General features: G+C 47.2%; 1 protein-coding gene across 2 annotated transcripts in view; it reads left to right on the top strand.

Annotated features, from left to right (window-relative positions):
- Window positions 1–12,817, top strand: part of PLXNA1 (plexin A1) — a 314,962-nt gene extending 302,145 nt beyond the window's left edge. For both annotated transcript variants that reach the window (XM_044004450.1, XM_044004458.1), the window contains exon 32: window positions 5,968–12,817. In XM_044004450.1, coding sequence (XP_043860385.1) covers window positions 5,968–6,063 — 96 coding nt within the window. In that variant the 3' untranslated portion in view covers window positions 6,064–12,817. The remainder of the gene's footprint in view (window positions 1–5,967) is intronic.
- Window positions 12,818–15,044: the final 2,227 nt, after the last annotated feature.

Genomic DNA, 15,044 nt, shown 5'->3' with positions numbered 1-15,044 from the left:
TTTACCCTCACACTACACCTTGAGGACATCCGGCCCTTTCCACCTGCCTTGCAGCTGCATTTCCTCTTATGTGAGTTCCTTAAGAGCAGGGAGCATTTTGTCTTTTCTGTTTGTGGCCCTACTGCCTGGCACATTGGAAGTGCTTAATAAATGCTTTTTCATTCATTCCTTTTTGGACTAGATCACCAATCTCTGGTCTCTTTGGTCTCTAAATCCTGTGATCCTATAAGTCTTTTTCATTAGACCAGGGGGTTGTAATATTTTTGTGTATGTGTGTATCCTTGGACAGTAGTTTGGTGAAACCTGTGATTCCCCTACTCAAAATCATATTTAAGGGGGAAAAAATCGAAGGAAAAATGAAATTTTAGTTATAGGTTAGTGAAAATAAAAATGTAATTTTTCCCCATCCAAGTTCATGGACCTCCTAAAATCGATCCACAGATCTTGGGGCCCCTGAAATCTGCCCCCCCCCTCCCAGATGCATCTTGTTCATTTTATCCAAGTCCCTCATGGGTTAAACATAGACTGACGGCTCACACCCATCCCTGGGTGGGCAGACATACAAGGGACGGGGACAGGGAATCTGGTGCTCACCGCTCCAGGGAACTTCTCTTCTTACCGGTAATGGGATTAATAAATCGCAGCTGTTTCTTTTGTTTGTTTTCATTCATTAGACACAATTACGCAGAGCCCAACTGCAACCCGTCTTTGATGCAAAATGAGAGCGAATCTTTTTTTTTTTTTTCCTGTTGTTCGTTGCAATAATGTGCCGTCATTGGTGCTGAATGGGAATCATAATTAATTTTCACTTCAGGTTTTGCAATTGCTGGTTCTCCTGCTTGGCACCGTGCACAACAGGGAAGCTTTTGCTTATAGTCTCCTGTGGCTTTCTCTTCCCTCCTCGGTGCTTCTGGGAGACCAGAGGGGTACAGGGTCACCTGAGCCCCACCAGCCGGCTTATTAAGGCCAGGGTTCCAAGCAGAATTCTGATTCTGGTATCCATCAGGCCTCCAAGCTGACACTGGTTTGGGGTACTTGGGTAGGTAGCATCTCAACTGTAATAGGAGCCTCTCTGGGCCTCCCTCAGGTTCCATAAAACCAGAGGTTTGGACTCTGTGTCCTCTCAGGTTCCTCTTCTGACGCTGATATTTTGGGTGGTTCTGGGCTTTCTCTAGCGTCTCCACCTGATTGTGCTTTTAGATAAATCTTCTTAAAGTACAGCCTGGATCGTGTCTTTCCCATGTGCAGAACAAGACAAGACAAAGCTAGATGATAAAATAGAGCCCCTGGGGTGCCTGACTATCAGTGATGGAAAGCCCAGAGGCATCAGTCTGACCTTTTATGTTTGCTGCCAGCAGCCCTTACGTCTTCCAGTTCCTTTGTCCAGAACCTCTAGCAGATAATTTCATCTCCAGCCAAGCTGGAAGGAACCTTTGGGATCATCTGGTCCAAGCGTTCTTAACTTAAGGTCCAGGAATTTGGCTTTTTAAAAATTTAGTATCTGAGTACCTGTATTTCCAATATAATTAGTTTCCCTCATAATTCTCCGTATTTTGCTTTATGCATTTAGAAATGCTATTCAGAGAGGGGGCCCATGGGCTTTATGCCAGAGGGGTCCAGGACACAAAAGAACTTAACCTCTGGCCTGGTCCAGCACCCGCATTTTATGGTTGAGTAAACTGAGGCCCAGAGACGGATGGTGTCTTGTCCAAAGCCACACAGTTAGTGACAGAGCTCTTGCTTCTACATCTGCCTCAGTCAGTCCACAGGGACTCATCAACATTGGTTACACGTGCAACATCATTTGGCTCACCGATACTACCTTCACCCCCAAATCATTCCCTGAATCTTCCTGAGGAAATGGAGGGGCCATGCCAGGCGGGGGAATGGAATGGTTCAAGGCTCAGAGGGAAGAATGAGGCCGGCATGTAGGTAAAGAGACTGACCTAACAGGACCAGACAGTACCCAGTGTGTCTTGGAGAGAAGGGGAGATGGCACCAGGCCAGTAAAGGACCAGGATCCATTGAGACCAGATTGGGGAGGACCTTGAAGACAGGAAGAAATTAGAAGTCTTGGTTCTGGGTAATACAGTGTGAGAATTGCTTGGATTTAGGACTAGAAAAGACCTCCAACTCCAGCTTTGTGATCCTGGAAGGTAGTGCCCTCCCAGCCTCCCTGCCTGAGTCCACCAGAACCACAAAGTTGAGTGCAATACCCAGGGGGCTTTGCCCTCCTTGTCTGGGATCCACCCCACCCCACTGCGCTCAGCGCAGCTTTAACAAGGGGAGAGAGGGGCTTCAGACATCAGAGATCCCCAAGCAGCTGGAGCTAGGGCCGGGATGAGCTGGGCAGATGGGGTAGCTTTATGGAGTCATGGAATTTAAAGCTGGAGAAGACGCAACAGATGGCCTGACCTACAGCTGAGACCTCCCCAGTGTCACCCAGGTAGGAAACTGCAGAGCTGGAGTTCAAAGCGAGGTTCTCTTCAGTGCCCTTGCCAGGATTCCATTTTGCTTTGTGGTGAGTCCGTGGCCTCAGCCCTCCTTGCCACAGGGCAGCAGCGCCTGACCCATGGAGCAGTGAGATATTCCCCTTGTGGAAGGCGCAGTCTGAGATCCGGGACTTGCTTGCCAACCCCTTCATTAGCCAGCAATTGGTTTCCAATTACACACCCGATGAAATGGTTCATCCCATTGACTTGAGGAGCGGAGACGAAGGGGGTGCCTCACCAGCTAATTGTGAAAGTGTGTGCCAAGGCAGATGGGAAATTTTCAAGGAACTTGTTATTCAACCAGAAACATGTGACTCAGGCCCACTCAAGGAAGCATATTCTGAGGCCCCTGGCAACAGCGTGGTGGAACATAAAGGACACTGGATGGGTAGTCCAAGGGCCTGGATTCAAATTCTGACTCTGCCCCTTCACTACCTGTATAACCACAGGCAAGTCATCTAAGTGAATTAGACAATTGCTCAAGCCCCTTCAAGTTCTAAAATCATGATTCCATGACCCCTGGGGCTTAGCCAACTGCATGGGAATTCCACCTCTCTCCTTTATATACTGTTGCTGCTGTTGTCAAGAGAGCCCTGATGTGAGCATCAGACAACTGGTTCAGATGTTCTGGCAACTCATTAATTTATGGTAGAGTCATGAGCGGGTCCCTCCCTTTCTCTAGACCTTAGTTTCTTCCTTTGTTAAATGGGGAGGGGAGGTAGACTAGTTACTCTCTAAAGACCCAACCCTCTACAAAGAACATTCCCAGAAAACAGTTAAACAAAGCTTCCTAATGGTGTGATGGAGACTCCTGGTCACTTTCCCCCTTTTCATTTATGGTGGTTAACAGGCAGAAAGGATGGGTGGGTGGGTGCTTTAACTGATAAGACGATACCAACGTTATCTCTTGTATCTGACTCAGTTCTGTTGGCTCTTAGTTCTGTCTTTATCTGGTGGTCTCCAATGTACATATTGTAATCCATGTTCCCTTATTTTTAGCTAAATCCTTTTAACTACATCCCAATCTCCTTTTCCTATGGTGGCTTTAAAAGGGTCACCACCAGACCGTAGCCTTCTCTATTTTTTGGAGGGAAGTGGGGTTCTCTCAGCTCCTTTAATTCTTAAACTCCCCCTGGTTATGATTTTCCAGTGCTTTGATGGCCTTTCTTCCAACCCCATGACAAGGTTTTAAAAATTATACAGTGCAAAAAAGGCCTTATTGATAGCCCTGCCCAGTGCTGGTTTCTTCTGAAGGGTTTATGGAGTGGGTGGGGAAAGACTTGGACCCTGGCTTCCAGGAACTTGCAGGTCAATCAGGAAGAGACAGTTGCAAACATGTCAAGTATTTACCAAGCATCCAAGACAGCTTATGGTCAGGAGGTTCCAGCAATGAACATTCTAGGATTCCGAGAAGAGAGAGATCAATGTGGACTGGGGCGATCATGTGGATCCTGACCTTAGGCCTTGAAGGATAATCTCAGATCATGTCCAGTACAAACCTAATAGGCCACAGCAAGAGAACCCGACTTCTTTCTGTCCTTGTGTAGAAATGTGGCATCTCCCTCCTTGTTGCTTATAGACTCTCTCCCTGACAGTCTCTTCCAAGAGAGGTGGGTGCAGTCTAGGTGGGTGACTTGTATTATTTGGTCATGCCCACGGATGCCCCCTGGGAGGCAGATCTGACTTGGGGGCTTCTAGAGAGTCCCTCTTTGCTCTAAGTTTGATGGATGCCCTCCTCGGGGGCTAGGTTTTTCTTGTGGCTCTCAGGAGAAAAGAAAGGTCAGATTTCTGGCTAGGCCAGCTCCTAACCTCAACACAGGATCTATTTGCATTCATCTGGTTGGGTCTATTGCATTTTCTCCAAGAAAGAAAGTATCATATTTTTTCACCAGTTGAAGTTACATAGACGGGAAGTTGTTAGTTGTAGCTTATGGAGGGAGGCTGGTTATTTCATTAGTTAGGAAGTATGGGATCATGAGGGTAAATGCTGAACCTGAGCTTTCACTGGTATAGGGAATTCTCTAAATGAGAAGCTGCCTCTACCAATGCAGGTCATCACCTTTCGCACTTATGATCTTGCTCAGAAGATTAAGAGGTTAAGTGTGATGTAGCCAGTATGTCAGAGGAGAGACTTGAATCCAGCTTTTCTTGATTACAAGGCCCTCTCTCCACCCACTTTGCCTCATTGGATCTGGAAGGGCCCTTAAAAGTCATGTAGTCCAAGTCCTTCAGTTTGGGGAAACTGAGGTTCATTTGCCCATGGTCACAGAGCCGATAAGCAGCAAAGGCTGAAACCGTAGATAGGGTCATTGTTGGGAGGGGACCTCAGAAGTCATTTGGTTCAGCCTCTTCATTTTCCAGATAACTAAAACAAGGCTCAGGGAGGGAGCTGGCCCAACCAGGGCCACATAGACAGTCAATATCAGAGGTGAAGTTTGAGCCCATTTCCTCTGATTCAAAATCTGGAGCCCTCTTTTGCCTTTGATTATGGTGCTCTGCGGCCAGCAACTTTAATTGGTTGTACCACATGGGATAAAACCTTTTCAGTGGTTAACCGGTGTAATAAGACGGGGCTTTCCCGTGGGCCGGCATATGGAGAATAGAGCTCTGGTTAGAGTTTGTCATACAATGTGTGATGATGCCTTCTCAGTGGTTGGCCCACATAGAATTGTCATTGGTTGGGGCATAGAGCACTTGTCTCAAACTCAAACAGATCCTTGCAGGTGGTGTGTTGACTTAGAAAACCACAAATTAATATCCTCTGCATCATGTTGTATTTTTGCTTATTTTGGTAAATATTTCCCAGTTATGTTTTATTCTGGTTCCCCTGCACTGTTGAGTTTTGCAGAGGCAACTTGTATACCTTTGATATATAGGACCGGGCTTTGTGATTGGTTGGTGATTATCCTAGGATGGGGCTTTCTTGTAGGTTTGGGCACGTACAGTTAGTCTTATTGGCCTTACTGTTGGGGAAAGTCAGCATTTTGTGATGTGGAAGGGCCTCTGTGAACCCGGGATGGTTCAAATGATGTCATTGTGGACAGACCCTGAACCATTGTGTGGTAAAAATTATTTTGGCCCTCACAATTGGCCAGCCTGGGCTAGACTTTTTTTTTTTTTTTTTTTGGTGAGGCCGTTGGGGTTAAGTGACTTGCCCAGGGTTACACAGCTAGTAAGTGCCAAGTGTCTGAGGCCAAATTTGAACTCAGGTCCTCCTGGATCCAGGGCCGGTGCTTTATCCACTGCGCCCCCTAGCTGCCCCTGGGTTAGACTCTTTGAAGGTGGAGGTCTTCCCAGAAAAAATGTAGAAAGAATGGACCAGGGTGGATTTGACTTGGCTGCTGAAAAATCTGTTTGGCGGAGGGATTACTGACCACCCATCCTGTGACCCTTGGCCCCTTACCCCAGGAGTAGCCCCGCCCCCAGTTTCTGTAAGCTCTGCTCACTTGCCTCTCCCTTCTTGTTTCACCCACAGATCTTGGCTGCTTTAGAGAAGGATGAGCAGGCACGGAAGCAGCGGCTTCGGAGTAAGCTGGAACAGGTGATAGACACTATGGCCCTGAGCAGCTGAAAAGCCCGGGAGGGCTCTTGGTGATTTTTTTCCTAGTGGCAGACTCTGAGAACCAGAGAGACAAAGACAGAGAGAGAGGCCAGCAGCAGGGGCAGCAGTGTCTGTCCCCCCACCCTGGCCCTGCCAGGGCGGAAGTGAGGGACCGCGCTGCATTCACCAGAGCCCCTCCCCGAGCCAGCCAGCACCGCCAAGCCAAGCAAAACGCCAACACTCGATCTGCCGAAGGAGGGAGAATCACAAAACCCACTTGCCCGCCTGCCTGGGGAGAGAGAGAGAGAGAAGGACTTTTCCAGGCAGCGGCACAGGGTGGGAGGCAGAGAAGGAGGCCGCAATCACTTGGCAAGGAGGCAGCAGCCGTGCATGCCTCCACTCCTCATGGAAGGCTGGCCCTGTGGGAATGGTGCTCCCTTTAGGGGACGATGCTGGGAGAGAGGGGGGCGTCTTGGATCCTCCCCCCACTCCCTTTTCCATGGAGGTTTCAGATTTTCACTCCTCCAAATGTGACTGACTGTTTTCTTCCACTCTCTCATCTGTCACCCCTGGACCCAATCTCTCCCCCTCCCTTCCCCCTCCACCCCCTGCCCCATCTTTCTCATTTACCTGCTCTATTTGCACAGCTTACAGAACATCAAAAATTTCCTTTTACAAATCCACAAATAGAAAGGAAAAAATATAACGAAAAAGGTTTTATATGTGACATGAAATTGGCTTCTCTCCCTACCCCACGCCCCCCAAATGAGAGGGGAGACTGTTCAACTGGTTATCAGCGTCCAGGCAGCACAGAAAAAAGAAAAGAGGGTATGCAGTAGGGGTTGAAGTTTCCTGTCCCACATCGTGTCATCTGAATACCCCTCAGCACAAATGGGAGAGACTGAGGTGCTTCCCAGACCTAGAGAAGAAATTCAGAGTCAGGGAATGACCAGAGGGCAGCTCCTGAGGGGACCAGAGATAGGCCCTGCCCTACATCCTTCTCAAGGACTGCTGGGAGTTGGGCAGGTGGGACAGGAGGAGGAGGTGTGGCCCACTCTCTCCCTCTCTCTTCCCGGTCCCTCCCCACTCCCTGCTTCTTTCTTCCTTCCCATCATCCCAAGCGCCAGCCTGCTCCCTATCCATGGGCTTCCTAGATTCATGACCTTCTCAAACCCCAGTACACCTTCTTCCAAGGGCCAAAGGATAAAACCCACCCTTGAAGTGGCTTGGTGTGGGATACACCTGGCTCTGGACAAAGTCATTCAGTGGAGAGCTTTGCCATGTCTGGAGTCCCCTTCTGTCTGACTTCCTTCCAGAAAAGGGCTTGAAGCCTCCGGGCCCATCCCCCTTTGGCCCTGGGTTGTGGTCACCTGTGAAAACGCCCCTCATGCCATTAACAGAGATGCGTAGGAGCAGAGAAAGGACCAACCCCTTTTCCATCCCTCACTATTGGAAAGAAAGAGGCAAGGCATGGCAAGATTCTCTTTTTCCCTTCCCCCAGGGTTCAATCATGACCCTACAGGCAAGAGTTCTTATTTCTTGTGGTTGAGTCACTGAGCCACAGAGACGCTGGCTCCAGAGGAGCCTCCTAGATCTGGGTGTTGGATGGAGTGAGTGGAGCTATTCTCGGCCAGGTGCAAACGCCACCACCACCCCCTCCTCCGCTTTCTCTGTGTCCTCTGGTTTAGGGGACCCTTGTTGAAATTGGGCCTGGTAAAGGGGCTAGGAGAGAAAGGAGTCGTCAATGGCTGGACAGATGTTTTGGCTAACAGGGAGAAGGAATGAATCACTAACTTTTGTCAGGCCCAAGTCTTCGGTCACCCTTGAGGCTTATCCAGCTGGCCACAAGCTCTGTTCTTCTAGGCAGAAGAAATAGAGTCAGAGGGTTTCCTGTGGATTCAGTTGAACATGGCATCACTCACCAGGCCTTCCACTACTGCCATCTTTCTTCATCACCTTCATCCTCACTGTACGTCATCGTCACCATCATCACCAAGGTTATTCCCACCAACTGTGCTTGAAACTCTTCTTTCCTCACACAACCACCTCAACGAAATGAGTATTTTTTTGGCCTTGTCCCCTGGATGGTGTCTATTTTTAACTTAACTACTGTCTCTGTGCCACTTATACCACCAATAACTCCCATGCTCAACCATGAGAGGCTACCCATTGGTCGGTGGAAGTGCTTGGGAATCCCCCATAAGACCCCCGAGACCTATGGCTGAACATCACTCTCTAGGTATTTAGTATACCCAACTACCAGTCACTAAACCAACTACCCACAAATCTAGGCCAAGGGTGGCCAGAGTTATAGACTTTGATCTTTTCTGGTGCAGGCCGAAAACTTTATAAGACTAGCTCTGGAATCTGTCCGGAGTGTCTTTACTTCTCTCTCTCTCTCTCTCTGCGTCTTGTCTTCTTTCCTTTCCTCTGTCTTCCCCTCTCGTCCTCTCCCCTTGGGGGATTTCCAAGTTCCTATCCAGTCTGAAATCTAGCACCAAGTGGTGAACCTCAGAGTGGAGATGGGATGTGGGGGGAGATTTTTGGCTTTGGTGTTGTTTTGGGGTTTGGGTTTTTTTTTTTTTTAAGAGGAAAGAAAGAAAAGAGAAAGCCTGTTTGGTTCTCATGTAGTAGTTTTACTGGTGAAGACCAGAGCCACAGCTGAGGGGATGCTTCCTCAGTTACCCAGCCAGACCAAGATGATGCTGTTCACAATATGTATTGCTGCTGCCTCAGCCTTGGACCACAGGGAGTCAGGCCTGTCCTCCCAGTGGGCCATCCCAGTGACCCCGAGGGACTGCTCTGTATCCGTTCACGCCCTCAGTGACCAAGTAAGAACAAATGAAGTTTTTAATTCAAAAACAGAGAATTGTGTATATATATATATGTGGTTACAACCTAAATCTCCAGCCCCAGGAGGGTCCTGTATAGTTGACTGAAGGAGAAAATTTAGGGGAAAAAAAAGAAAAAAAAAAAAGAAAAAAGATATAGAATCAAAAAATTAAGCCAGTGGGAAAGACAAAAAAATTAAACAAACAAAAAACAAACATACATACCAAATGGTCTGGAAGGAACTTCCAAGAGTTGATCACCAACCAGAACAATCTTTGAAGCCTGAACACCTCTAATCGTGTGGTGGTTTCGTTTTTGTTTTTTTTTTAAACTTCAAGGAGGAAGAAAAAGCTACCCCAAGTCTTCAGAAAGGCCGGGACTGCAAAGGACCCGCGAATTACTGCATGAGCGTGCTAGATTTTAGTCTGAGTTGATCTTTTTAAAACTGCAAGTGTTGAATACTAGAGGTTGTTTAGACCTTTTTTATTCTGATGATTATGATTTTTAATTAATTTGTCACTTCTTGTAAAAGGAAAAAAAAATGGATGAGAGTAGACTTACCTTCTCCAGTTTACTTCTAAAATGGTACTAAAGGTTTTTGTGTACTTTAAGGGACAGCTAACTGTGATGGGATTAGCAGTCTCACCTCTCCCCGTGGCACCTGGTCTCTCCCAAGGGGTCTCAGGGAGGCCCAGAGGAGGGAGGACTCTTGTTTCTCTGAGGTGACTGGGTCCCTTGATGGTGGGAATTAACCCTGGGAGGCTAGTTCCAAAAAGTAGATTTCCATTGTTTTCGAAGACTTAGGTCTGCAAGGAGAACCCTTTATTGACCTATATGGAATGGTTTGGTTCATTTTTCTGCTCACTGGATTCCCCTCTTCCCCCTTAGGGCTCCTCTCCCCACCCACCACTCCCAATTGAATTTGGAGTCACTGGTGGGGGGAGGGGTCATTTGGGGAAGTTACTTTTGGAATCAATCCTGATCATTGACTCAGGCAATTCTCATTCACCATTAAGCCATTGGGAAACATGACAGATGAGTCTCAGGCTGCAGAAACAAGATGGAGATTGATGTGTAGGGACCACCGTGGTTTCCAGTACTGTTCAGTTTTTAATGATTTGGGATAAAGACTTCCCGGGGGCCAGTTGGCTTAGCTTAGGCCTCAGTCACGTGTTTCCTTCAATTGAACCCTCTAGGGATACAAGTTTAAGATTAGAGAGTGATCTTCAGACCAAGTGATGGACTGAATCCTACCTAACATTCCAAACCAAGGTCTTTTGTCCTCTCTCCCCTTTGCAAGTCCCTGGAAACCTTGGTTCTGGACCAAGACTTCCGCATCGGTAAGGAAGAGGATCCCTGTAGCTAACCAGCTTTGCTCTGGAGAGACAAAATTAAGTTCACTTCCATGAGGCTCCTGAGAGAAAGTGCTTTAAATGATCCAGTCAAGCCCTTACAAATCATTTAGGGAAATGGCTTTGCCCCCAATGTATCATCTGGACTGGCCCATGCTCACAGAGGCCTGCTTGTGTCATCACCAGATCCCCTGCTGTCCCTCCAGTGCATGAGGGGTACTCAGGCTTCAGAAAACCAGACCCCACTCATTCAGAAATCACATGATTCTGATAGGAGTTGGGCTGATCTTTGTGCTATCTAGAAAGGACTTCAGTCATTTGGGGGAGGGGGACAGGGGGTATGTTTAACCTACTTGAGTGTACAGATTGGTTTCAAACCTCCTCAAGCACTTTAGAAGCTTCCATTTATACAAAATGATTGGCAGTACTAATTCTAAATCATTCTTATCTATTCATTAAAGCCAGTCCCCTCAGGATCCCTACTGGGGAGTGCTTCCTTTGGCTAGTTCTAATTACCATATGTACTTAAAAGTAGGAAAAACTATATTTCTTTTTTTTAGTCTATAATCTATACTTGAGGGGCAGTGCATTTAAGATACTGTTTTTGGAGTCAGGAAGATATATTGACTGTGTCATCCTAGGCAAACCACTTCTCCAAGACAATCCATGTGCATTGGGAGAGGGATTTCCCTATACCCGAGGACATTCTAGGTTTGGTTCTTCCTACCCCCTCCTCCCAAAGTACATAAATGTAGGCTTGCCTACATTAGAGGCCTATTAGCCTCTAATTGAAGCTAACCTTGTCCCATAGTCTAAACCAGTGAGTCTAAGATAGTCACAAACACCCGCAGCTACTTTTGCTGCCTCTCATACAAGGGTCCAGTTCAGTGCTGCTGTTGGTTGTACCTTAGGAGCAAGAAGAGATGGGGGATGGACCCCTGGGAAGGGGAGGAGTATGACAATGAAAGGGCTAATCATGAGTAGAGGGTTCTTCTCATACACACCTGGTTTACAGCAGAACCCCCTCCGCCCTTGGCAGATTTGCTGGCCAAACTGGCATCCATTTCTTCAGCCCTAGTGAATGTGAGCCAGTGGCCCATAAAGTCAAGCCAGCATGGTGACTGTAGAAACAATTCCAGCATCGTGGGGTAGTGGGAGGGGGCCTAGACTGGATCGAGAAATCTTGACTCCAGAATCAGCCTTGACCTAAACTCACTGATTGACCTGACCAGGGGGTTCCCCTCTGAACCTTAGTTTCTTCCTTTGTAAAATGGATAGAAAGGAATTGACTGCACATGACCCCCAAGGCCCATCTAGTTCTAACAACAGCCTTAGTGAGGAGGGGAGGAGGGTATGTCAGAAAGATGTTCGGACACCCACCAGGCAAACACAAATGCCCTTTCCTGTCCTCCACTGCAGGCAGGGACAGCTCTGAGAATTCCACTGAGGTCTCAGAAGCTTGAGATAGCATGATGGTCATCCATGTTTCTTTGTCAGAGAGCAGTGGGGGCATTGGGCTGGGGTCTTCCTGCCATCTCTCTAAGGAGACCTGAATCTACCTCATGTTTCCCTCTCCATGCTTCAAAGCACTGACCTGTCCCTTCCCCAAGCCTCGTCAACTCTCTCCATTGCCCTCCACCATTCTGTTGGCTTGGGCCAGAGTGTGTTCATGTGCCCCCAGGCCAGAGGCCTGGTTGGCAGATAAGGGCTTTCAAAACTCCTTTCACTCTAGTCAGTAGCCTCTGAATTCATCTCTCTCACCCCCACCAACACCTTCTGGGTGTGAGCCTAAGAAGGCTCTTAGCTAAGCTAGTCCTTGGCTGGGCTCATCCTCCAAAGCACCTCCAGCTTAGGAAACCCTGTCTCAACTTGCATGATCTTTGAGAGCCCTGGGGTCACTTCGTGCCACAGGGAGGCCTCAGAGGGAAGACGAGGGGAGGAAAAGACCATGGTCTTGAGTGGATCCAAAAGTCAGTTCCTTGGGGGAATGGTAATTGGTATGTTAAGTCCTTAATATCTAAAATCCTCCTGGAAGACACACACATGCGCACACATAGGCACCACCACCAGGAAAAACAGCATGGCACTGCCTCTCTGAGCTCCAGGTTTCATAGAATCAATGGGACTGTCTTCTTGGTCCCCACTTTCCCCTCAAGCGAACCAAATTTACAATGACTCCATTTTCTTTATCATTCAGCCTCTTGGAGGAAACCCTGCTGTTTCCCCCACACCACACACACACACTCACTCTCACACTCCAACCCCCCAGTCTTGGAATCAGCGGCTCAAATCCTTGGCCTCACCAGATAGGATAGATATATTTAGAAAGAGATTTATATTTTTAAGATGAAGCGCACAATTAGCTGTCCCTTAACGTCGTCGTCTACATTTCAAATGGAGAGAAGACAGATGGTTTTAATGGTCTGATCAGTGGTTCCGATAAACGTTACTCAGTCGCTCCACGTTGGAAGCAGTGGGGCCCATAGCCCCTCGTGCCCTTGGATTGTGTAAATATCCCGCTATTTCCTATTTTAATGTTCTTCAGATTTAGTACTTGTAAATAAAAGCGCATCAAGGAGAGATTAAACATTTTTGCTAAAGTCTGTGTCTCCTAGTGTTATTTCCTATTGGGTCTATTATACCATTGGGGAGGAGGGGTGTGGGCAAGCCTCACTTTTGGTAGAGCTAATTCTGAGGCAGGGGCCTGGAAGGGTTGAGAGGATTGAAGAAGCAGCAGCTTTGGAATCCGAGTTAGGAGAGATGGGGCTTCATCCTCTGGGACTGACTGAGTGAGTCCCAGTGTCACAATTAGTAATGTAACCTCCCTCAGCCTCAGCTGGGCCGTGGGTCAGTGGAAAGAACCCTGAACTCAAATGCAGAGACCCTGGCTTGGAATTCTGCCTCTGCCATGACCTGTGTGGCCTTGGGCAAATTACTTAACCTCCCAGGGCCTCAGTTTCCTTATCTAGAAAATTAGGGCCTTGGGCTAGATGACCTTGTGGCTCTCAATATGTGATCTTAAGTTCTAAAATGATGAAGATAAAACTCTTCCTTCCTCTGAGAGATGTTCTTAGGAACTGCTCTGTAAATTTAAAATGTAAATATGTTAATACATCAGACTTCTACAAAAGTGGAACCAGAAATCTCTACTGTGTACATAAGGGATTCATACAAATGTATAGTCAAGGGGCAGCTAGGTGGCGCAGTGGATAGAGCACTGGCCCTGGATTCAGGAGGACCTGAGTTCAAATCCGACCTCAGACACTTAACACTTACTAGCTGTGTGACCCTGGGCAAGTCACTTGACCCCAATTGTCAAAAATAACAACAAAATCAAAACAAAACAAAAAACCCCAAATGTATAGTCAATAACTTCTCTCTTGGCTCATTTTACCTCTTTTAGATCAGAGACAGGGCTGTGATCACCAGGTGGTCATAGAGTCCAATCTCATTTTCTAGGAAGGTTCCATGCAGTTAAATAACCAGCAAAAGTCATGTGGAGTACACCACCAGTGTGATTTACCCTACACCATGCTGCCTACCTAAAGACAGCCTCTAACAGCCCTCCCTTCCATATCTGGGATTTTGTGATGTTACACAACTGGGATTCTAAAGACTAGTGGTGGCTCTGACCCTTACTGTACTACCTGACATTTATGTGCTCAATTCCTTGGGCTTCAGTTAACCGGGAGAAAACTTAAGGTCCTCTGTGGCTCCCAATGGCCTTTGAGCATAGGCCATTCACATAGAAGTAATTCAGAAATGTGGAAGATAGCCCTTCCCGCTCCACACTTAGAGGCCGCTGGAAGTACACAAACAAATTGGATTGGGATATTCTCCTGCCCAGCCCAAATCTCTGAGCTTCTCTTTGACAAAAGCCAGTGGGACCCAAGAAAGCAACATTGGTGATGGGGAAAGAGCAGCTTTTGCTATTGACTCACTTTGTCACCTTGGACAGGTTATTTCCCCCTTTTAGGCCTTGACCCCATCTGTAAAAAAGAGGAAGTTTGCTAGTGAAGGGGTTTTTAGTGTCAAGGACACCTTCTCACAATAATGTTTTTAAATGCATAAAATGGGATTGTAAGAAAAGCCAATTATACTGAAAGATACCAACATATTTTATAAAAGAAGTTCAGACACCCAAGGATTAAGAATCCCTGGCTTAGATCAGTAAGCCCTCAGACTTCTAACATTCTGTGATCACCCTGTAGAAGTGAATGTGGGGGCAGCTAGGTGGTGCAGTGGATAAAGCACTGGCTTGGGAGTCAGGAGGACCTGAGTTCAAATCCAGCCTCAGACACTTGACACTTACTAGCTGTGTGACCCTGGGCAAGTCACTTAACCCCAATTGCCTCACTAAAAAAAAATAAAAAAGTGAATGTGGTTGAGGCCAAGAGAGAGGGCTTCATGTTAAGTGTCCACTCCTTGAAACAAAGGCCATTTTCTATAGGGGGTGGTCACAATCCTTCAGCTAGGTGAGTAAAAGAGATGAGTTATGTTTGCATTTGTGGGCATGGATTCATAGGATCAGAGATTCTGGAGCCAGGGGATGAAAGAGACAGAAGGGATCTTGGACATTAAGGTTCAGTCACCACATTTTACATCAGAGAAAACCGAGGCTCAGACAAAGGAAGTTACTTGCCTGAGGTCATACAGAGAATATCTTTGCAGGGCCAGAACTCAAGTCTAGGCTTTCTAGATCCATATTTTGTTTCCACTGCTCCTCAGGTACCTGGTAAATATGAGCTGTTGACATACTTTTCACCTGGGATGAGTGGTGACTACAAGGCTGTTCATAGGAACTAGGGGTGAAATGCAAACCTGTGA

Source organism: Dromiciops gliroides, chromosome 1, assembly GCF_019393635.1.
Source record: "Dromiciops gliroides isolate mDroGli1 chromosome 1, mDroGli1.pri, whole genome shotgun sequence".
Lineage (NCBI taxonomy): Eukaryota > Metazoa > Chordata > Mammalia > Microbiotheria > Microbiotheriidae > Dromiciops > Dromiciops gliroides.
Note: the sequence above shows the minus strand (reverse complement) of the source record. Positions and strands in the feature narration are given on the sequence as shown.